The sequence below is a fragment of the Notechis scutatus genome, chromosome 2, assembly GCF_049901735.1.
Source record: "Notechis scutatus isolate UNSWTSFEM ecotype Mainland chromosome 2, rNotScu1.2, whole genome shotgun sequence".
Lineage (NCBI taxonomy): Eukaryota > Metazoa > Chordata > Lepidosauria > Squamata > Elapidae > Notechis > Notechis scutatus.
This window is the reverse complement of record NC_142010.1, coordinates 63707246-63730815: the sequence shown is the minus strand read 5'-3', so window position 1 is coordinate 63730815 and position 23570 is coordinate 63707246. Positions and strand designations below refer to the sequence as shown.

The 23570-nt window shown below is 42.7% G+C and overlaps 2 protein-coding genes across 2 annotated transcripts in view; both read right to left on the bottom strand.

Moving 5' to 3' along the window:
* DNAH1 (dynein axonemal heavy chain 1) overlaps nucleotides 1-23570 on the bottom strand; it is a 225215-nt gene that overhangs the window by 180937 nt on the left and 20708 nt on the right. The window lies entirely within an intron of this gene.
* Nucleotides 17677-19725, bottom strand: LOC148132047 (uncharacterized). Its single transcript, XM_087954173.1, has 2 exons — nucleotides 18453-19725; nucleotides 17677-17705 (listed from the first exon to the last, which is right to left on the bottom strand). Exons 1-2 carry the CDS (start codon nucleotides 19540-19542, stop codon nucleotides 17677-17679), a joined length of 1119 nt encoding a protein of 372 aa, XP_087810299.1. The 5' UTR covers nucleotides 19543-19725.

Genomic DNA, 23570 nt, shown 5'->3' with positions numbered 1-23570 from the left:
CTTCTAGCACTGGTCTCTGATAGCGTGAAATATCTGTACCGTCCTGAACCAAATGCTGTCTAGCAGCTGTCAGTATTCCCTTAAGAATTGGTTTAAAAATTACTCTGCCAGTTTTTTGCACCAGGAAATGTTTCCAACTTCAGTTTGAGTAGATGTCTTTTCTATAAGTTTCACTTGTGCTAAAATATTCTCCAGTGCCTAATAAATCTATACAGTATTCCTCTGCCTGATGTTGCTGTATTATCCAAAGGCTGAGATCCCTAAACTCTGCTTGTCTAGTTGGCCCTACTCATCAAAAAAGTAGCTTTTTTTCAAAATGCCATCTTGGCAATCTTGAATGTCATCTGCTATCTAGCAAACTAAATTTGGTTTCCAGGGTTTGGTAACTACATTTCTCTATATAATTGGTGCTAATATGACCACAGCCCAGTACTTTTTCTAAACATCTCACAATACCTGCAACTTTTGCACCAGATGGGCAAGTCACCTTGCAATGTATATGTTGTGAACTAAAGAAATATAATTAATAAAGATTCATTTGCATAGCAGGATCGTAATCCTGCACTTCCTATTGGCCCATATAATGGCAAGTTATGATTGGTTAATTCGAGCAATCTGACTGGCTGTTGGCGGGCGAGTCCCATTGGACGAGGTTCAAACCCTGTAACAACATCCATTGGTCATCCGGATAGCAGTTCACTCTATAAAAGGGCAGCCGCTATCCGGGGTTTTTGTCTCTGTTATCATGCTGTAAATAAAGAGCTGAAGTTCACGTGAAGCAGTCTCGTCTCCGTTTCTAAGCCCATGCCTCATACGTATCACTGGCGACGAGGGTGGGATACGGAGACAATAGAGCTGGCTAAACCCCACAGAGCACCAATCAAGCACGTGGCTGAGAGCGCACCTACATCGGCAGGATGTTCGGCGGCTCTACACCACCCGCTCCTTTAACCCAGAAAAGAAGACTGGGAGTCGTATATGGATCGTTCCAGATATTCTTGGAAACCAACAATTTAGAGGGCGTTTCCACCAGCAAGAAAAGAGCAGTGTTTCTGACTTACTGCGGGCCTGCCGTATTCGGTGGCTAAAGCACTCGCAAAACCGGCTGAAGTAAAAGAAATGGGTTGGGACACCTCGCACCCCTCCTTCGGGCTCATTATGCATCCACTGCATCAACACTGGCCGAAGGCGAATATTACCAGAGGGACCAACAGAAAAACCATAGCTGCCCAGTTCTGGGATTAGATGCACGACACGGGCGCAGAAGGCCTATGGAGAAAGACAACGTCAGCTTTCCAAAGGCCGTCACCTATGCTACTGCAGCAGAAGAAACCAGGAAGTTGGCTGCTCGAAGGCGCGCCCGTCAACTCGCCCGTGACACTTCACCGGGTTTAGAAAAGTTTCCGGCAACAAAGAATCGCAAGCCGGAGAGTAATGAAGAAGAAGTCATCAGGATTCTGGGCAATCAAAGTCCACGAACTCTAAGGACTCCGCACAAATGTAAATTCCGCTACGCACTCTGCAAAAGTTGTGGAGCCCACCATAAGAGAAGCAACTGCAAATTCCGCTATGCACTCTGCCACGCCTGTGGGAAGAGAGGCCACATCGCACGGGCCTGCAGAAGCAAGAGAGAGTCCAACCCGAACCGAAGGAGAACAACCTCCGACAAACCGCAAGAAACATTCTTGTAAACCGGCATCGCTTGGGTAACCAAGAAAACAACCACTCCTACAGAAACAGGGCACCGGCTCTTCAAGCAAAACGGGAAGAGGCACACCAAGCGACAACCATCGGCCACGCTTCGCTACTAGACGCACAGAAAATCCGGTGAGAGTCGCCATAGAAAACCAACCGTGCCAAATGGAAGTCGATTCGGTCGTCCCCTCTCGATGGTCTCCTGGAAGACCCTCAAACAACTCATCCCGGCCATCCGTCGTCAGGATCTCAGCACTCAGAGGATCGTCCTCAGGGATTACCAGGGGAACACGATTCCAGTCACCGACTTGACTCAAGTCCGAGTAACTTTCAAAAATCGTAGTGCAACGCTCCCATTGACTGTTGTCGATGGCAACCGCCCACTTGCTAGGCCTACAATAGTTCGCCCCACTAGGGATTGAATTAGCCGGTATTCACCATGCCGAGCAACGATTGGGAAGAAGGCATCGTCCAAGAATTCCAGGACGTCTTTTCGGACAACTTAGGCAAGTACAAAGGGACCCCTATATCATTTAGCCTCAACCCAGAAGTAGCCCCTATCCGCCTTAAGCCTCGTCGGGTACCATTCGCCCTTAAACCCAAGATCGACGAGCAACTTGATAAGTTAATAGCCCAAGGGGTGTTGGAGCCTATTGACCATGCCCGATGGGAAACCTCAATCGTAACCCCCATCAAACCGGATGGGTCGATCAGAATTTGTGGAGACTACCGCGCCACCTGAACCACGCACTCCAACAGAGCGCTTATATGGTGCCGGTGGTTCAACATCTTCTCCACTCCCTGGGGGCGGGAAGATCTTCGCAAAGTTAGACTTAGCACAAGCGTATCAACAACTACCCATTGATACGGAAACCGCAGAGGCACAGACTATTGTTACGCACCGAGGTGCCTTTAAATGCAACAGACTCCAGTTCGGAGTGAGTGTAGCCCCGGGATATTTCAGAGTCTAATGGAGAGACTTTTGCAAGGCATAAAAGGGGTTGTGCCATATTTTGATGACGTTTTAATTGCTGCCCGAATAAAGAAGAGCTCGAACGGCGTCTCAAACTAGTTCTACATAGATTCAAAGACGCCGGCCTCAAGGTGAAAAAAAATAAGTGTCAACTGTGTACTGAGCGGGTGGAATTTCTTGGGTATCTCCTCGATAAACAAGGGATTCACCCCACCGAGACCAAACTCAAAGCAATTAAAAACGCTCCAAGACCTAAAAGTAAGGCTGATCTCCAGGCCTTCTTGGGACTCATCAATTTTTACAACATCTTCTTGCCTCACAAGGCAACAGTAGCCGAACCCTTACATCGACTTCTCGACAAGAAAGCTATTTGGGTTTGGGGTCACAGAGAAGAACACTCTTTCAGAAAGGTGAAAGACTTATTAACTTCCGACGCTGTGCTAATGCAGTACAATGAGACTTTGCCATTAAACATTACGTCCGATGCGTCACCGTTTGGGTTTGGAGCAATTTTGAGCCACGTGTTACCAAACGGGAATGAGGCTCCTATTGCTTACTTTTCCCGCACGTTATCAAAGGCTGAACGAAACTATAGCCAACTTGACAAAGAGGCTCTTGCTATTGTATTGGCCGTGAAACGATTTCACGAATATGTTTACGGACGGCCCTTTACTCTAGTCACAGACCACAAGCCTTTACTTGGCATTTTAGCAGGTGATAAACCAACGCTGCATATATTGTCACCTAGAATGACTCGCTGGTCAGAATTCCTAGCAGCCTACAACTACGTACTGCAGCATCGCCCAGGAAAGCCATTCCCACGCTGGCGCGTTGAGCCGTTCCCCACTTCCGGAACCCATCAGCGACCCAGCTCCGACCCTCAATACGCTGCAAATTGAAACCCTCAACTCGCCGCCACTAACCGACACAAAAGCGGGACGCTATCCTCGCAAAAGTTCTCAGTTGGGTCGAACGCGGGTGGCCAGTCGAAGAAACCCCGCCACTTTGCGCCGTTCAAGCACCGGCAAACGGAACTATTCTCCCAGAAGGGCTGCATCCTATGGGGAGATAGAGTCGTTGTGCCAGAGAGACAGCGACTCGTGTTGCAAACCCTGCACGAAGGACATCTGGGCATCGTCCGCATGAAGGCTCTTGCTCGAAGCTACGCGTGGTGGCCAGGCATCGATAAACAAATTGAAGCCTGGGTTACCACGTGTAGAAACTGCCAAGAAGTCAGCAACGCCCCACCAAGAGCAACCCCACTGAATGGGAACGCCTCGAGGCCCGTGGTCCCGCATCCACATTGATTTCACGGGACCCACGAAAGGACACACTTTTCTCCTAACCGTGGATGCCTACTCCAACTGGCTCGAAATCCACAAGATGAAAAGCACAACTACTGACTCTGTTATTAAAAACTAGATAGATTATTTGCAACACACGGTTTCCCAGACGTTCTAGTTTCCGACAACGGACCCCAGTTCACGGCCCTCACCTTTGAACAATACTTGGCGGACCGGGGCATCCGCCATGCCTTAACTTCGCCGGCTCACCCTGCGGCAAACAGAAGGGCTGAACGGATGGTCCAATTCCTTAAAAAGACACTCCAAAAAATGGATCCGGGGACATCGACGCTAGATTGAACAAAATACTCTTACTACAACACATTACCCCCATAGTGTCACCAAGAAGACCCCAGCTGAAGGAAGGTGACTTGGTCTACGCAAAAACCTTTCCGGCGAACCGTTGTGGGTCCCAGCCACCGTAGTCTACCTCACTGTCCCTAGATCTTACCGCCTTAAGGCGACAGACGGCAAGATATGGAAACGCCACATAGACCAACTTCGATCTCGTTTACAACCAAATATCCGCGACCCCGGACTTCCAAACTCAGGGGAGGTAATACCGAGGGACGAAGACCGCATAGACGACAGCGTAATTGAGGACAGACGGCCACTAAACCGAGTGCTCGCGTCACCTGAAGAAGGTCCGGGATTGGGGGCATCCTCCCGCAGAGGAACACCATAGCGGAAACATGCCCGCCCGATCCAGGAATGGACTTAAGGGACTCTGATAGTGTCGCGGAATCAACCCGGGCGAAACGAGCCTTGCGTTCCACGAACCAAACTTTAAACAAAAACCGGTGGAACAGCGGAAATCAACTAGGCAGGTAAAACGACCTGCATACCTGCGTGATTACGTCACCACGGCCGTCAAACGGAACCCACGGGGAGGGGTGTTGTGAACTAAAGAAATGTAATTAATAAAGATTCATTTGCATAGCAGGATCGTAATCCTGCACTTCCTATTGGCCCATATAATGGCAAGTTATGATTGGTTAATTCCGAGCAATCTGACTGGCTGTTGGCAGGCGAGTCCCATTGGACGAGGTTCAAACCCTATAACAACATCCATTGGTCATCCGGATAGCAGTTCACTCTATAAAAGGGCGGCCGCTATCCGGGGTTTTGTCTCTGTTATCATGCTGTAAATAAAGAGCTGAAGTTCACGTGAAGCAGTCTCGTCTCCGTTTCTAAGCCCATGCCTCATACGTATCAGTATATTCCCATCACAAATCCTGAATGAATGAATCACCTACAAACTTAAGGTCTTTCACTTTCTTCCCCAGTGAAGCACAACAGTATGAGGAGTTTTTAGAACCGTAGATGTGACTCAGCCAAGCTTTCAAAGTTCTCTTACCATAATCTATAACAATAAAATATAGTTCCAGTCAGACTCGTGTAGTCTCCTGATCTGTCATGTCTTACAGGGCTGACCAATGTGGGTTCATCACTGAATGACTGTGTCCTTCCTACAGGAATGGCTTTGTTATTTTTAAAAGAGGTCCTTCTCCAAGACCCTTGTTCTCCTTGAGTGGAAAGGAGCTGCTATCTTGGAACTGTGACAAAGTTATTGCATTCTAGAAGTTTTTGTCAACATACATCTCAGGCTGTCAAAGCATCTCCAATTCAACTTTTTTTGTTTCAAGGGAAAGGACTTGTTCACTGCTAGCTAGAAGATAACTGTACTGAGCATAAGCTCACAATTTGTGTCCATCAAGCAGACAACTTATTATGATATGCAATACAGTGAAAAGCATCTTATCCCCTGATATCTTTCTGCCTTCATATAATTTCAATTTCATTGTACACAAGTTGTGCATTGACCATAAATGTTTGATTTGATAATATAGATATTGTTGGTAACTTTATATTTTTCTTCTTTAGGAACTAAAAGATAATATCTATGCTATACTTTTACAGACCTTGAAGCTTTAGCTTCCTTGATCATTTAACCTCTCTTAGATGCTTAGTTTCTGAAGATAAGTGGTCGGTGTACTCCATTCCTTTTCTCCTCTCCAATTAATCCTTGCAAAACTCTCTTCTAATATGAGCTCCTGTTCATTCACTCCACCATGATGCCCAACTGTTAACAGAATAACAGAGTTGGAAGGGACCTTGGAGGTTTTTAATCCAATCCCCTGCATGAGCAGGAAACCCTATATCATTTCAGGCAAATGGTTGTCCAATCTCTTCATAAAAACCTCCAGTGTTTGAACATCTTCAATTTGCATTGAGAGTGATCTGCTGGCTAGTAAATACTGAGGAAAGAATGGGATAATTTGGTCCCTTAAATGCTATATATGATTCCTAAGAAAAAGTGGGATAAAAATATAAATGAGAAAGAAGATGGATGACCAAAATTTACTTGATCATAGTCAATGACTTAAGTTGAATACAATTTTAAGACAATCTAACTACTATATTTGCTATAACTACTATTTGCTAACTACTATATTCACTGTATTAGATTACTGCAGAAAAGATTAGCATGGTCCTCGTATAAGGATGACGTACAAATTTAAGGATGAAGTTTCAATATATCATACTGTAAATGAGAAAATTCTTTAGATAAATAGTTTCTGAAACAATATAATCTTTGACAATTGGCTACGTGTTGAGTAATTGGTATCAACAAGACAGGCACAGCTCATATATACAATACCTGTTGACTAGATTTGTATATATTTGGCAGAATGTAGTTTATTTGTGTGTGGCTTAACATATAAGATGTATCCAGCTATTTCACTTTATAACATAGATTTTGGCTTTGAATATTTTTCAGAATAAAGCACAGTAAGTTTATTTTAATAAGTTAGTTGTGGTTTATTTACAAATGATGGATTTTGAACAAATAATATGTATGATTAATATAGCATGTACATTCCATAGTGTGATTTAATTCAACCTTGTTCTATGCAGTATCCTAATAAACAAAAAGGTGTTAACAAGGCTTACAAGCACATTACTTAAAATGCTGAAATGTTCATCCAATATGCTTTAATAGCAACTAACCAGAATTAGATTCTCCTTTCAATGCCAATATATCACAATGCATTAAATGATTGACCATGAACAATAATTATATTTTAAGTAAACAATATTGTAATTCAAAAGAAAACAAATTGATTGTTCCAATAGCACCGATAAGCTTTTCCATATAAACTGTACAATGTTAAAATAAAATTTGTGTTTAAGGTCTTTATAGTATCACATACTGAAACATTTCATTTCTGCTTCTTTGGCAATTAAAATAAATAAAGAAACTTACTGCAGAATTCTTTTTGTTTAGTTCTCTAATAGCTGTTCCCCCACCCCTTGGGTGATTTCATTTCAATTTCTATTCAACTGCCAAGTAAAATACAAGTACAAGCAATTATTATCAGCCTGAGTATCCAAGCTAGATAAAGATGCTTATGTAAATGATGGTATTAATTAAATGCTGCCTTCAGCGTTCTGGCAAGAGGCTAATGCAGCCTTTTGTTTTGCAACACTTTGCCCCCAGAGCTATTCTTTGTATGCCCAACCTAACCTCTCGCAGCAAGATCTTTCCCGATTGGATACAGCTATCACACATGAATGGTTGTGCCATAGTGGGATGGCATCAGCAAATAAGGGTTGGTGACCAGTGACTGAGCAGATGTTGTATTATAATTACGAAGGTGAAAAGGCAATAAAAAGAAATAAAAACAGGAGCAAAATCTACATACCTTAGAGGAGTCAAGCTAATCTGCTCTATGTATGCTCAGCAAGTTCCATATTTAGGCTAAAAGTTATCTTCATGTAAGGAAAAAAATAGAATTACAATGTTGTGTTGGAAAAGAGATAATATATTCCATTGCTATTCTTTTATGTTTCAGAAAAATAACTCTGAACACTCATCTGTTACAGAAAGAAAAAGAATATGGCCTTTATAGATCTGGGAGAAAAATGACAGGATACTCATGAAATGGCAGGCCATTGTTATGAGAAATCACATCTTCCTTTGTTTCTTTCTTTTTTTCTTATACTTTGCTGAATAAATAATCTAGAACAGAAGAATGATCAACCAGGACAATAGCTAAATGAATGTGAAAATATAACATTTAAAAACAAATTACAAGGGGGGGACTTTCTCATTCATCTGTAGCAATGCCTCAGGTAATCTATGACACTTCCTATTCCATCCTATATCCATTATCACAAGTTAAACTACTAGATATAATGGATGGAAATAATACTGTTCCCAGCACAAAATTCTGAAACTGGAAAGAATATATATGATCAGGAAGAAAGAAACATGGATTTAATTAAAAAAAAACAATTATGCATTCCCTCACTACATACTCATTACTCAGAAAAAAACCTTTTCCATTTCATTTTTAAAATAAATGTTTCCCAAACTTCTAATAGTGAAGTATGTTTGCTTTCTGAATTAGAACTGGAAATACACTTCAACCTTCTGTCTAAAAATACATATTTTAGGCCCTTTAAGAATAAGCACTATCTAAGGCTCAACCCTATGAAGAAGGTGCCTAATATTAAATCAGATCACTGATCCATCTAATATTGCCTTGACTGTAGCATTCAGATAAGGGTTTCTGAGCCTAGCTCAGATTGACCTAAGGACTTTTTGCATGCAAATAGGTGCCCATATTCTTCCTAAATGTTTCTGCTTAAATCACTGTTTTAAGCATGTCACCTGCTTAGAAAATTGGCCTAGAACAATGGTTTATTCAGAGATTGAGTGAATAACCTCTTCCCATTCACTGAGCCAGTACTCAGTCTGGCAGCTACTGTTAAAATCAATTCAGTCTAATGCAGAGTAAATATCAAAATGTGAAGAGGATAAGCAGATAGATAGAAGCTGTGATATCTGGCTGAGAAGTAAAAGACATTTTGAAATGGCAGTCCTGACTCCTGCATGATATGTGAATTACTGCTTTTTGTTCCTATTGGAAGTCAACTCTGTAGCCTAACGACAACACTGCCAATATCAAAACAATTTGCTATATCAATGCTGATCTAATCATACGTGAAGAAAATAGGGCAATTTTATTTAGGAAATTCTCCATTATCCATCAGAACTTTGTGTTGGTGAATGTGAGTGTTTAGAGGTAAATTTTCAAGTCTGTTATTTTTGTACAGGTTCTAAACCCCCCTTTTTTGAAAAGGGGTACCATTCATAAATACTTTTTTTACTTTTCCTTTTTTTTTTTTTTTTTTTTTTTTTTTTTTTTTTTTTTTATTTTTTTATTTATTATTTTATTTTTTATATTTTTTTTTTTTTTTTTTAATATTTTTTTAAATTTATTATTTAATTAATTAAAAAAAAAAAAAAAAAATAAATAAAATGATGTAGCCTGAAAGATATACTGATCCACATAAAGTGGACTATGCTGATCCTGTATGCAAGACTACAAACAGAACAACTCTCAAGTTCAACCAGGTATTCCAGTGGATGCTAACAAAAACTTGCATCTAAAAAGCAAATCATATTTTACTACATGATGCCTGCTTCAGATTAGGTTTAGAAATACAACAAGGTATGTAAAAAATATGCTGATAAGCTCTAAAATGAAGAAAAAAAAGAATAGCAGGGTTTTTTTTTAGCATTCACTACAGAACATAGAAGGTGGAGGGAGGAATTATAACTCAATTTTAAATCATCCAGTTGCCATGAAGAAAGTTCAACAGGTGTGAAAAACCCTTCTGCCTAAGACTCTGGTAAACTAATTTCAGCTTAAAGAAAACATGAGACTAAAAGGATCTGTTCACCAGTGGTGGGATTCAAATTTTTTTACTACTGGTTCTGTGGGCGTGGCTTGGTGGGCGTGGCTTGGCTTGGTGGGATGTGGCAGGGGAAGGATATTGCAAAATCCCCATTCCCTCCCCACTCCTAGTGGAAGGTTACTGCAAAATTCCATTTCTTCCCTACCCCACTAACCTGCTTTCCAGCTCCATTCTCCTGTGCAGGGCAACCAAAGAAGACCCAGCCAATCAGCTGGGACTCGGGAGGCAGAGAATAGATGGGGGCGGGGCCGGTCAGAGGTGGTATTTGCCGGTTCTCCAAACTACTCAAAATTTCCGCTACCGGTTCTCCAGAACTGGTCAGAACCTGAATACCACCTCTGCTGTTCACTAATCCAAAATTGTGATTAGCCGTGAGAGTCCTGGCTGCAGAGGAAATGGTGGTGTTCAATAAAGTAGGAGTGTCTCTGGACATTATATCGTTCTTGGTACTGATTTTGTGTGGTTTCTCTATATATTGCTTTCTTTGATGGTATGAGTTACGGTTTTGTAGATGGTAAGAGAGGCTGTTTGTTCCCTTGAAGTCATTCCTGGACTTCACCATTCTGGACAATTTTTACACAGTTTCCTGCCTTTTTTGTGTGGTTGAGAAGGTGATGGCTCTGCTACTCCAGAGGATCCTGGATGAAGTACATTATCTGGACCCTTTTCAGTCAGGATTCAGGCCCTGATACACAACAAAATTGCCCTCCTGTATGATCTCTAGGAGGAGTGGGAGGGAGATTGTGCATCCATCCTTGCCCTTTTTATCCTCTCATGGCTTTCGATACCATTGACCACGGTATCCTTTTTGACCAATAGGGAATTTTGATGGGTGACACAGTCTTGTTCTGGTTCACCTCCTTTCTTCGAGGTGACTGACAAAATTTCCACCAGTCACTTGCAAAAGGAAACACTGCTTGGATCCTCACATATACTATGCTGGTACATTATGGCATCCTAGCTCTTGGAACAAACTCAAATGTGTATGAGGACAGCACTTCAAAAATTCACTCAAGTGTACCAGATGGCCTTTTAGGCAATTGCCTATGTTTAAAGCACGCAGGTGATCCCACTGCCCTTATTCTTGGCAGTGGCCTGTACACTACTGTCCCTGGTGAGTGAGGCAATCATAACAACCTCAACATCATCCTTCCTGTAGACGACTTCATAAAAGCATTTGAACCAGCAAACCTTATTCCATCCCTGGAAGCCTTGCAGAGACACTATCAAATCCTCCTTCCATTTCAGATTTGCTATGGACATTTTAACCTTCTTAAAAGCACAAGTAGAAGTGGCTGAGCATGGCTCACTTAGTGGGTTCATTTATTAATAGTTAAGACTATGATCCAGATAAAATTTGGCCCAATTTGCCATTATCCTACAAATATTCTCAGATTCTTTCCAAGAACTTTCCTGGGGCGGCTCCTACTGTTGCGCCCCTTTTGTGCCTGCCTTTCTTTAGGTTAGCCTTAGCTCCCACTAGTACCATGAATAAACAATTTGTACCTCAGTGTTTCTGATCTCCATTATTAAACGTTTGGAGAAATTTTTCATACAAGTGTCATGGGCAAAAAGATTGTCACCACTTTCCAAAGTCACTGGAGTCAGGCAATGTAAAAAATTAATACATGAATGAATAATAAGGGAATAATAAATGTTGTAATATTGTGGGATACTCACAAATCTATTCAAATCAGAATAAAAAAAGTATCTGATGCTGCGGCATCTCTAAGGAGGTATCAACTATACTAGCCCTTGATTGCTAGAAGTTTCCTGTGAAAATGGAATATAAGCAGGGGTGGGATTCAAATTTCTTAACAACCAGTTCTGTGGGTGTAGCCTAATTTGTGGGTGTGGCTTGGTGGTCATGTGACTATCTGGGCATGGCTTGTACGTAAATATTATAAATATTTATGTAAATATTGAATTTTTTTTAATTAAAAAAGGGCAACTGTTACCCAAAATCAGACAGAGCAGGCAGGCAGATTGAGTTGCTCACAGAATCACAGAATCACTTAGAGATCTGTGTTTCTGCCATCTGCTACCTGAGTCTGCCCTGAATAATAGAAGCTTCAGTCCTAGAAGGTTCAGCTCTGTTTTTAGATTAGCTAGAAAGCAAGAAATCTAAATCTCCCGACACAGCAGAACAGCTGATGGTCGGGGGGAAAAAAAGGAAAAATAGCAACTTAGCAGGCAAGTTTGATGGCGCCCATGCCAGGTAAAAAGTGAGTGGGCGGGGCGGGCCAGCCAGTGGCACGATTTGCCAGTTCTCCGGCAGGTAAAATCCCAACCCTGGCGAGAGTGCGTTTTGCGCATGTGTGTAGACCATTTCCTAAAAACCTCACCTGTGCCCTCCGGACAGCTGACAAGCATTGCACGTGGATGCGCAGCATTTGAAAATCCTTTTCTTTCCTGCTTTCCAACCCCAGCTGTGCTGCGCAAAGCAGCTGAGGTTGAAAAAGCAGGAAATAAAGGACAGCCAAGAGCCCGGGCGGGCAGCTGGGCCAAGCAGAGCAGCAGACACCGAACCGGTAGCACCCCACCCCTGAATATAAATGTAATCAATAAGTGCTTTATTAATAAGAGGAATTGCTTAATGAAACAGAATATCACATCTATTTCTTTCTCTAAAGACTTCCCCATTATCTACATTTACTCTTTTGCTTCAGCTTGTTTTCTTTTGCTACTAAAAGTTAAATCCTTGAAAAATGAGTTTCCTACAGAGAATGTTGTTTTTATGAGCTGTTTAATCTTGGGTCCATATCTATTTTCACACAGCATGACAGATTGTTATCAGCTAAGATGATCCATGGACTCTTGATGAATCATGATTAGACTCTTTTATGCCTGTTGAACTGCTACCATGGAACATTAATGTAAACTGACCTACTGTGTCTGCCTTGATGTGCCAGCAGTGTTCTCTTGAGGTCATAGGAAAGGCCAAAAAAACTGCACTAACTCTTCATCTTTGAAAACTTAAGCTTTATGCCTGTTCTACTGAGAAGGATGCTCAAGGGACATAAGCACCATCTATACCCTTCTTCATGAACAACTTGCATGACAATTCGATTTGTATGGGAAAAAAATCCATAAAGGAATCACAAAATGCTTTTCAAATTCAATCTTTTTCTTCCTTCCAATCTATTCTATCAGCATTAGCTGCTTTTATAAAACTATGTCTATTTAGTCTCTGATGCTAAATGAGGTGAATATTTACTGAGAAATGTAGCCAACTTGGAAACACACAATTTTTGTCTCACTGGACTACTCTCATTAATAGCACCTCCATATCTTTTTATTCCCTGTACATTCAGTGCTATTAAACATTTTCTGCCTATAACTGAATATTATCCCAGTAGATTGGGCAAATCAGACTTGTGTGTGTTTGCTAAAGACAGGCTCTTTGTTTTAGCTATATTAATTACTTGGTCAGTAAAAAGTAGCAAAACTGCTTTTGTCTGCATTCCACTGCTTTGTTTTATTTGAACCCGGCTCTGAAATCAAACAAGCTTTTAGATGACAAAAGGCTTCAAGTAGTGGAGAACAGAAAAGAGTCGCTCTTGGTCCTATGAATTCTATTAAAGGTTAGAATCAAGACTTCCATTAGCAAGCACATATAAATCTGATTCACTGGTGATGACAATGTTGCCTTATTTTATGCTTTAAATGTACATGTCATGTATATGTTTATATTCAGAATAAACTGCTCTAAAGTGACACCCGCAGTGAGAAAGGAAACAACAAGAAATACATGGTAGTTGACTGGTAAGTAGTTCTACCTGGAACGGAAACAACATATGCCATTCAAGGTCAGCTGTATGGAGGAAGCCAGAAAAAACTATGAACTTGAATGTTTTGCTACTGTGCATCTGATACAACCCCTGGCACCGAAATTCTGTCAGCTCATAAAAATCTATTCATCAAAACAAATTCCTGCTCAGTATCCTGATAAAATCTGTCCATTTGTCAGATGCATAGGAGGAACCACCCATGTTTATTTTTTACAACTATAAATTCATTTGCCAGTGACTTGGAGCAGACATAATAGAGATAGGACAAAATGGGAAGCAGAAATTGTATGCGGGTTAAGTTTTCCCAGTCATGGACTAGTGAGTAATAATCTCTCTCAATAGTGGGGAATCATCTTAAGGACTAATTGTTCCCCCCACTTTCTATAGAATGGATGACTAACTAATTGTTGATTCTTTCTTGTTATAAAAGGGTATAAGATGCTGAGCTTTCAGCCAGTTAATGGGCTGTTATTGTACTAAACATTAGTTTTGGATCTCTATAAAATTTATTTGTTATGCTTCTAAAATTCTAGGCTAGTGTTTCCTCCTGCAAAGGAACGAAGTTTTGAATTTGCCAACTAGCTCTCTTACTTTAAGAAAAGGAAGAGAAAGAAAAATGATCTTTTCCCTGTCAGCAACTAGGGTGAAAACAGATTATATACCACACATATATTCTATATTCCCCAAGGATTTGAAATATACTTCATAGATCTGGAAACCAAAATACAGGAATCTATAAAACACTAAACAAGACACATGTTTTATACTCAATCTAAACTTGCAATGTCTTGTTTGATTCTTTCATTCCCTTAGAATTAAACCTACAATAATGTGGGAGAAGAGCAAAGTTTTAAAATAATAAGTCAAGTTGTTTTTCAAACACAAATGCCTGGATGTTTACACTCTTGAAAAACATGCAATATTACTGACCGTATTAATTAATAGTCAAGAGATAAATACAGTATATTGTTGAAATAAATGAACAAATATCTCAAAGGTGCTTTTTTCAAAAGGCAACTAGATTGTTTTTTTTCCCTTGAGAAAGAAGAAAATGTTTCACTTCTCATCCAAGAAACTTCATCAGTTCTAATGGTGGGGAGATGGATAATACTGACAGTTGAGACTGGATGGTGTGGGGGGATGGAAGGATAGGTTCTGATAAGATGGTGCAGGATGGAAGGGATGGAAGGATGCATAGAAATAGAATCCTTCTTTCACACACCCTTACCATCCTATCCGACCCATCCAGCTGGATTTTTATCCAGCTATCAAGTCCTTCCTGAAGTCCTGGGATAGCCAGATATTATAGTTTAATGTGGTAAAGTTATCATTGCAGGATGTAAGCTGTTCAAACTGAAGCTGCCTTGACTGATGGTTATTAAATTTTATGTTCATATTATTCCCCTCGATTGGCCAAACATCTAAATATACCACAAACCTCCCACATAACCAACAAAAGAATCTTTAAATTTAAAGAAAAGAAAAGATTAGTTACAAAAGCTTCCCTAACAAACTAAGAAAAAGTATATATTATCAATATATAGTTATATTTTATCAATAGTCACTGGTTTATTAATATGTATCATACACTACTATGTAATGATCAATAACAAATATTATAAAATGTCACAAAATCTGATATCCTAACTAATACCCCATACTAGCTCATCTATCCTATTGCTGAGTGCATTATCAAGATACACCATCAGCTCCACAATATCTTAAAATTCATGTTCTGGATATGCATAGAATATTCTATATTAGCATTGTTTAATAATACTAAGATAAAATGAAATGTGGAAATGCTGATACAACATAAGCCTCAATAAGTGCTGAGAAGACTAACTACAATTTAAGTTTCTTAGTCAAAGCCAGAATCCACACTGGAAACATTAAACATCGCCATGCTATATTCTTCTTATTCATTGGCACAAGCTTTTGATCTATTGGTTTTTCTTTGATGTAATATTTCAACTAAGTATAAAAACTATACATTGTTTAATGAGGTTCAAAATGACTCAATTGTTATTGCAAGGAAAGAAAAAAAAAATTTTAGATTCAGTTGTGAGTAACTAAAAAGGTTAAAGGACAGCAACAAATTAGTGTTTTTGTTTGCTAATGCATCCTTAATGCATCCTTTGCTTTTCTCAGGAATAAGCAAAATGTGTCTGACTTTAGAAAAGACTTTGTGCCTTGAAGTTCAAATCCTGAAAAACATAGCACATTGCTTTTGTACATCTTTTCCAAAATCTTGCCTTTAAATATACAGATGAAATATTTTATAGATTTTATTTATATACTAGTATGATATACAGTACTTATTATACTTGGTTTGGACTCTGCTTTTCACATCAGTTTCAAAATGATTTCAAGTGCCTCCTACTACCACTAGTAGTGGTAAAGCATATGGAAAGTATAAAAAAGAGTTTGAGCTGGTTTTGAATTTGATCACCCCCTTTTAGTTTTCAAAGATGGAAGATACAGCCATGATGGGTATAGATTGTACTAGGAGCTGATGTCTAAAAAACTGGATGGTGCAACAAGACCCAAGCTGTTATAAGACTTACTGTTGCAATCCCTTCCACACTTTTCTGCCTATCAAATTACCACTGTGTTGTGTAAAAAATTTTGAGCACTATAACAATGTTGTGATACACGATTTATGGCTTTTAAGAAAAGCTAGATTTGTAGAGGGCATAGGAAATATATTTGAAGGATGAGAAGAAGAGCCACTACTAAGCAGGCGTGGGATTCAAATTTTTAACAACCGGTTCTGTGGGCGTGGCTTAAGTGTGGGCATGGCTTAAGTGTGGGCGTGGCTTGGTGGTCATGTAACTGGGTGGACATGGTTTGGTGGTCATGTTATTGGCTGGGTGTGGCCAACTCAATATCACTCACATCAAGGCATGCATCTCCTCGCCCGGCCTCTCATGACTGTGGGGATGCAACAGTCGTAAGTGTGAAAAATGGTCATGTCACTTTTTTCAGTGCCATTGTAACTTTGGATGGTGACTCCACACAAGCAAAGTACCAGCAAAGGAGGGGGAAAAAAACTCCAGAGAAGTTCCTGAGACAAGAAGTCTAGTCCTGCCAAGAATGTAATAAGGGTTAACAGAGAGACAGTTTCTGTAAGCAACACCAGAATGTTTCCTTCCTGCCTTCCTTACGGGATTAGGCTAGTAATTTCTTCTAACCACCAGTTCTCCGAACTGCTTAGAATGTTAACTACTGGTTCTAGCAAATAGGTGCGAACTGGTAGAATCCCACCCCTGCTACTAAGGCAACAGCCAGATAAGTGATGTGTAAGCCTCTTCCAAGAAACTAATTTAAAAAAAAGCCCCTAATTCACATGAAGTTAAAATGCGCGTGGGGAGGGGGAGAGGGAGACACATTCAGCCTTGCAAGATTCTGTTAGTATAGTCCTAACTATGTGGAAGGGACGCGGTGGCTCAGTGGCTAAAATGCTGAGCTTATCGATCAGAAAAGTTGGCAGTTCAAATCCCCAGCACTGCATAATGGAGTGAGCTCCTGTTACTTGTCCCAGCTTCTGCCAACCTAGCAGTTCGAAAGCATGTAAAAATGCAAGTAGAAAAATAGGGACCACTTTGGTGGGAAGGTAACAGCGTTCCATGCTCCTTTGGCATTTAGTCATGCTGGCCACATGATCATGGAGACATCTTTGGACAGCACTGGCTCTTCGGCTTTGTAATGGAGCTGAGCACAGCCCCCTAGAGCCGGAAACAACTAGCATGTATGTGCGAGGGCAACCTTTACCTTTAACCTACACGGCACTTCTTTTTTAGTCTGGTCTATCTTGTGGGGCTGACAAGATTGCTCCTGTTCTTTGCTGAGCAGTGAAGGTTAGAGAAGCAGCTAGTGTGGTTACTTGCAAATGATTCAGGAGTATTTATGTTAGAATAAACCTATAAACCAAAAATGGGCATAAATATGACATGAATGTTTTAATAGTACATTTTTATGCCTGTTTCCTTTTAGTTCTGTAGACAATATTACATTCTCATAGGACTGTGTGGCAGACAAAAGGAGAAAAGACTTGGGAAAAGTATACAAAGATAGACTGAAAGCAAAAGCATATCTAAAACAATTACATAATCAAGAGTTTGAGTAAAGAACCTATTAAGAAAACAACAATTGTTAAGTAACATCCTGGAGTATTATATAAGCATGGTTAGCTTTATTTTCTTCATCCCCTTTTAATATTTATTTATTTATTGGATTTTGAGGCAATTTGAATTTAAAAAAACTCTGGAGGTTTATATTATTTAAAAGAATACATAATTTAAAAAGAAACATGACTGACTGACAAAGTCATTAAAAACATCCAGATGACATAAACATGTTGATGGACATCTTTGCATGCTATAAATTTGCTATCATTTGCTGACAAGGAAGGTGTTCTGACTGCACTGCTTGGGAGCTCTGCTTCAATTGTGGTTTCTTCTTTAAATTTACCAGGAGAATGGGCGTTGGTTCTTACCTGATACGCCTCTTCTCGTGGAACTGCGTAGAGCATCCATAGATTGGGAGGTGCTCCAGTCTCATGTCGTACAGGCTGAGCTATAATTGAGGGAACGCCCTCCTCCTCCACGTGACTCCTCCTTGCGTTCCCCCAGTTTTACGAAGCCGAGAGGACAAGAATAATCCTCTAACTTAACTAGAAAAAAATCAACTCTCAACAATAATAAACAAATTCATTGGCCGAAACAGGATTCCCTACCAGATGGAAGAAGAAGGGTGGGGATGGATGCTCTACGCAGTTCCACGAGAAGAGGCGTATCAGGCAACCCAGCGTCTTCGGCTGAAAGGAAAGGAAAAGTGACTCAGACTTCCTGATAGGCTGAGTTCGATGGATGTATATACGGAGAGCTCTGCGCACATCGAGGGTGTGCCACTGCCGTTCCTTCTCCCGTACAGGCTTCGGACAAAAGTTAGGCAGGACCAATTCCTGTGCTCTGTGAAAGGCCGAATTAATCTTTGGCATAAAGACAGGGTCAGGCCTTAAAATCACCCGGTCAGGATAGAAAATGCACAGGTCTTTTCTGACGGATAGAGCTGCAATTTCAGATATCCTTCTTGCTGAAGTAATCGCCACGAGGAACACCACTTTAAGGGTGAGATACTGAAGCGAAGTTTCTCTGAGAGGCTCGAAGGGAGACTTGGTCAACGCCGTCAAGACCTTATTAAGGTCCCAAGTTGGGTATCTATGAACCATTGGGTGTCGCAGATTGGAAGCTCCCCTGAGAAAAGCCCTGATACGAGGATGGTGGGAGAGTGGTGCAGATGAGTCGCCAGAAACCATCGTTGAAAGAGCCGAGACCTGCCTTCTCAGAGTGTTGGGGGAAAGACCCTTGTCCAGACCATCTTGCAGGGAAGCCAGAACCTGCGCAACGGAAGGGGAGAGCGGATTGATAGAAGATTGACGGCACCATTTGGAAAAACTGTTCCAGGTTGCATTATAAATGCGAGTGGTGGAAGGACGCCTAGCTGCCATAATGGTAGTGATGACCTGGGCCGAAAGACCCTCTGCCTTTAGTTTTTCCCGCTCAACCTCCAAACGGCTAACTGAAGCCACTGTGGATCTGGGTGGAGGAGAGGGCCTTGGGACAGGGAGATTCTGTCTCGTGGAATCCTCCATGGAGGGGCCACCGACAGGTCGCGAAGGTCCGCGAACCACGGTCTCCTGGGCCAATACGGTGCCACCAGGAGAATCTCCGCCTTCTCTAGAACCAGTTTCCGAATCACCTTGGGGATTAACGGGAGAGGGGGAAAGGCATACAGAAGACCGGGAGGCCAAGGGCAATGCAGGGCATCGTAATTCTCTGCTCCATTGGTGGGATATCGGGAGAAAAACCTCGGTGTCTGAGCGTTGTGCGGAGAAGCGAATAGGTCTACCAGAGGCCGGCCGAAGATGGTCGCTGCCTCCTTGAACAGAAGAGGATGAAGGCGCCATTCCACTTGGTCCAACACGGCCCTGCTAAGCCAATCCGCGTGGACGTTGGAGGCTCCCGAAATGTGTTCCGCTCTGATGGATAGAAGATGTGTTTCTGACCATCGACACAGACGCTCGGCCTCCCTCATAAGGCGAAGAGAGTGAGTGCCCCCTTGGCGGTTGATATGCGCCTTGGTTGTGGTGTTGTCGGTGAGGACTAGCACGTGGCTTTTTTGCACCTGTGGTAGGAAAGCCCTCAGGGCCAAGTACACCACGTGAAGTTCCAACCAATTGATGCTGCAACGCTGTTCGGTGGCCGACCAAACGCCCTGGGTCGAAAGGGAGTGCAGGTGTGCTCCCCATCCTGAAAGGCTGGCATCCATAGTGAGCGTGACTCTTGGAGGATCCTTGAATAGATGGCCCTTGTTGATGGAAGGTCTTGTCCACCATAGAAGGGAGGCGAGGACTCTTGGAGGGACCCTCACCTTGATGTTGGAGTTGCTTCGTCCGGAACGTTGGTATGGCAGAAGGAACCACTGCAACGATCTAGAATGCAAACGTGCCCATGGAATAATGGAAATGCAGGAAACAAGCTTCCCCAGCAGCTTGGATAAATCAAGCAAGGAGGCCCTACCAGACTGCCTAATGATTCTGATGGAGGCTTGTATGCTGGTGAGCCTATCTTGGGAAAGGAAAACCTTCTCCCTAACTGAATCAATAATGGCCCCCAAATGGGCTATACGGGTGGAAGGAGTGAGCTGACTCTTCTCCCAGTTCACAAGGAAACCATGGGCCTGTAACACCGAGAGGGTGGTGGCAGTGTCCCGTGTAGCCTGGGTTCGGTTGGGCGAAACAATTAAAATATCATCAAGATAACAATGAACTCGAATTGGGAAGTGTCTGAGGTGGGCCGCTAGAGCTGCTAGCACCTTAATAAAGGTCCTTGGGGCCGAAACCAGGCCAAAGGGAAGGGCCACATACTGAAAATGCTGATGATTGTAACAAAACCTCAAGTATTTGGAGTGCGAGGGGAGAATAGGAATATGGAGATAAGCCTCGGACAGATCTACTGAAGTCATCCAGTCTCCCTTTCTAATACTCTGCAAAATGGATTGAAGGGTATGCATTTTAAATTTATGTCGGACAATAAATCGATTGAGCCTTTTCAAATCCAAAATGGGCCTCCAGCCTCCAGAATGCTTAGGGACTAAAAAGAGGAGGGAGTAGAACCCCTCTCCCGCTCCGAGGCAGGTACGGGCTGGATAGCCCTAATATCTGTAAGATGCTGGATAGCTGAAGACATAAGCGCCCGCTTAGCCGGGTCTCTGGACAGGGGAGAAACCATAAAATGATGTGGTGGTGGGGAATGAAATTGGAGGGAGAGACCGAATCTGACAGTGTCTCTGACCCAAGCATCCGAAGTGGATGTTACCCATTGGTCAGCAAAATGCCTAAGGCGACCACCAATGGGATAGGAGACGGAAGGACTACCTGGGCCTTCAGGACGCCCTGTTTCCTGAACCTCTGAAGGGCCTCCTGTAATTTCCTCCCCTCCTGCCTCTGTCACCTGAGTCTCCCCTGTCCTGATAGGTCGGCCGAAAGGACTGCGGGGCCTGAGACCTAGGGGTGAAGGAATGCTGGAAGGAGGGACGAAAGGAGCCCCTCCGAAAGGACTGGGACCCTCTGGTATCTGATTTACGCAAAATGGATGGGAGAAACTTCTTCTTATTGCGTGTCTCCATGAGCAATGGGTCAAGGGCAGGGCCGAATAGCTTACCCCCCGAAATGGGTGCTGAGGCTAGTTTGGACTTGTTCATCACATCGGCGTGCCATTGCCGGAGCCAGAGTAGCCGACGAGCAGCCACGTGTGAGGATATGGCCCGGGCCGAGAACTTCACGGAGTGAAAAGTGGCGTCAGCTGCAAATTCCGCCGCGGCCATGAGCTTGGCGATGTCCTGTTGGGCTCTTGTGTTAGAAGCAGGGACATGCTGCTTTAGTTGTTTAAGCCACCTTATGGAAGAGCGGGTAAAAAAGGAAGCTGCTGTGGCCGATCTTATGGCCCAGGCATCTGATTGATGCGCTCGCCGGAGCGCCAATTCCGCCCGTTTATCTTCCGGTTTAAGCGCCTCTAGGGAGTCAGTGGGATTGGAAGAAGAAGAGGCCAATCTAACAATAGGATCGTCTACCTCCGGAGTAGCCAGCATTGCTGAGAATTCCGGGTCGAGATTGAACAACCTCTTGTCCTGGGTAGAAGGAGCAGGGGAAGGGCCTGTCGACGCCAGCTGTCTTGCTACTAGATCGGAGAATATTGGGGGTGGGGATCACCTCAGCCTCAATGATGGGATGACTGAATATGGAGTCTTCTTGACCCCCCGGGGTAGCAGGAGACGGCTCAGAGGTAGACTGAGGAAGAAGACCTGAGATATTTTTAGCCTTAAATAATAAGGATTTAAATAACTGAGGCTTGAACAGACCCACTATAGCCGGCTGCTCAGGGGAAATGCCCTCGTCTTCTGACATTTCCCCCTCCATGGGATCCACCTCAAATAGGGGCTCAGAATAGTGAAGTGACCCCCTATCGGAACCTTCCTCATCCCCGGAGGACGGAAAAGTCCCCTTCCTCCTCCACCAGGGCCTCCTCACCCTCCAGTCATGGAGCGTCCAATTGGAGAGGTACCTGTCCCTGCTGTGATGTCGATCCGGCGATAGGTCTGGTGGACACGGATTCAAATCCAGGCGCCATTCCTTGAGACTCCGACCTTGACAATTGTTGCATGCCTTCAGCGATCCCTTGACGGATGGCGAGTTGCATCCACTCCTTGATACTGTCAGGGATAATAGAAGAAGCCGGGTCTTCATTCCGGAGGCCCGCTGCAGTCGGCGTGAAGGTTGCCTCAGGGGCACGAGGGGTCTGAAGACTTCGGGTGGAACTACACCTGGAGGGGGAAGACTGCCCGGCGGGGGGCTGTATAGCAAGAGAGGGAGGGGCAAGAGCTACAGAAGGCGAGTCCTTAGAGCGTTTGCTAAATTCTTTCTCCAGAGCCTTATGACGCCGCAAGGCATCCCTTTGGGAGGCACTGGAGGAATTCTTGTCCCTTGTGCGCAAGTAGTGGGTTTTGGATTTGGCCTTTAAGGAAGGCCCACTAGGATCGCGCTCTGCCATGATACCAAGAAATAGGAGAGGCGGTTGGTGTGCCTAGGAGTTCGGCCTATTACCTAGGCCAGTTTTCCTAAGTTGGGTCACGTCCCCCTTTTGGAAGGAAAAAAAGGGAATTTCCCTTAAATAACTATCTGCTAAAAATAGTCAAAAAAAAAAAACTTTTAAGGAAAGGTCTTGCCAAAAGGCTGATCAAATAAAAGAAAAAGATTTGTTTTATTTTTATTTATTTTATTATTATCATTATTATTATTATTATTATTATTATTATTATTATTATTATTATTATTATTATTATTATTATTTATAAAAAGGGGCGGAGCCCAAGGTAGTTAAATATGAAATGAAACCTAATAAAAGACTAACTAACTATTAAACTGTATAAAAGAAGCCAAATGCAACGCTGAGGCCAGTGAAAGAAAAATATTTAATCCTTCTATATACAAAAGGGAAGGATCGCTTGCACAAACGGAAACAAAAAAAGGTGGGTGAGGAAGGCCTCCAAAGGCAGCCTCCCAGCGAACTTGGAAGGTCCCTGCCTGGGTCTCTGAGTGAGTTGCGGGCAAACACCAACACCAACAGAGGCAAAAAGGAATTAAAGGAGAATAACTGGGCACGGAGCCACGGTATTCTCGGTAAATTCAGAGTCCACGTGGCCTATTAATCACGCTAAGGACCACCGACAACCACACAACTTCGACTCTTTCCAAAATGGCGCCGACCACGAGGCGAGCCTAAAATGGCCGCCCGCAATGGCGCTAATAGCCCAGAGACACACCAGCCCTTAAACTCAAAAAGGAATGAAAATCAGAAGAGCTGGGAGAGGAAGCGGAGCTTCCTCTGATAGCCTTAGTGGGGGGAAGACGCAACGATCGGAAAGATAAAAAAAAAG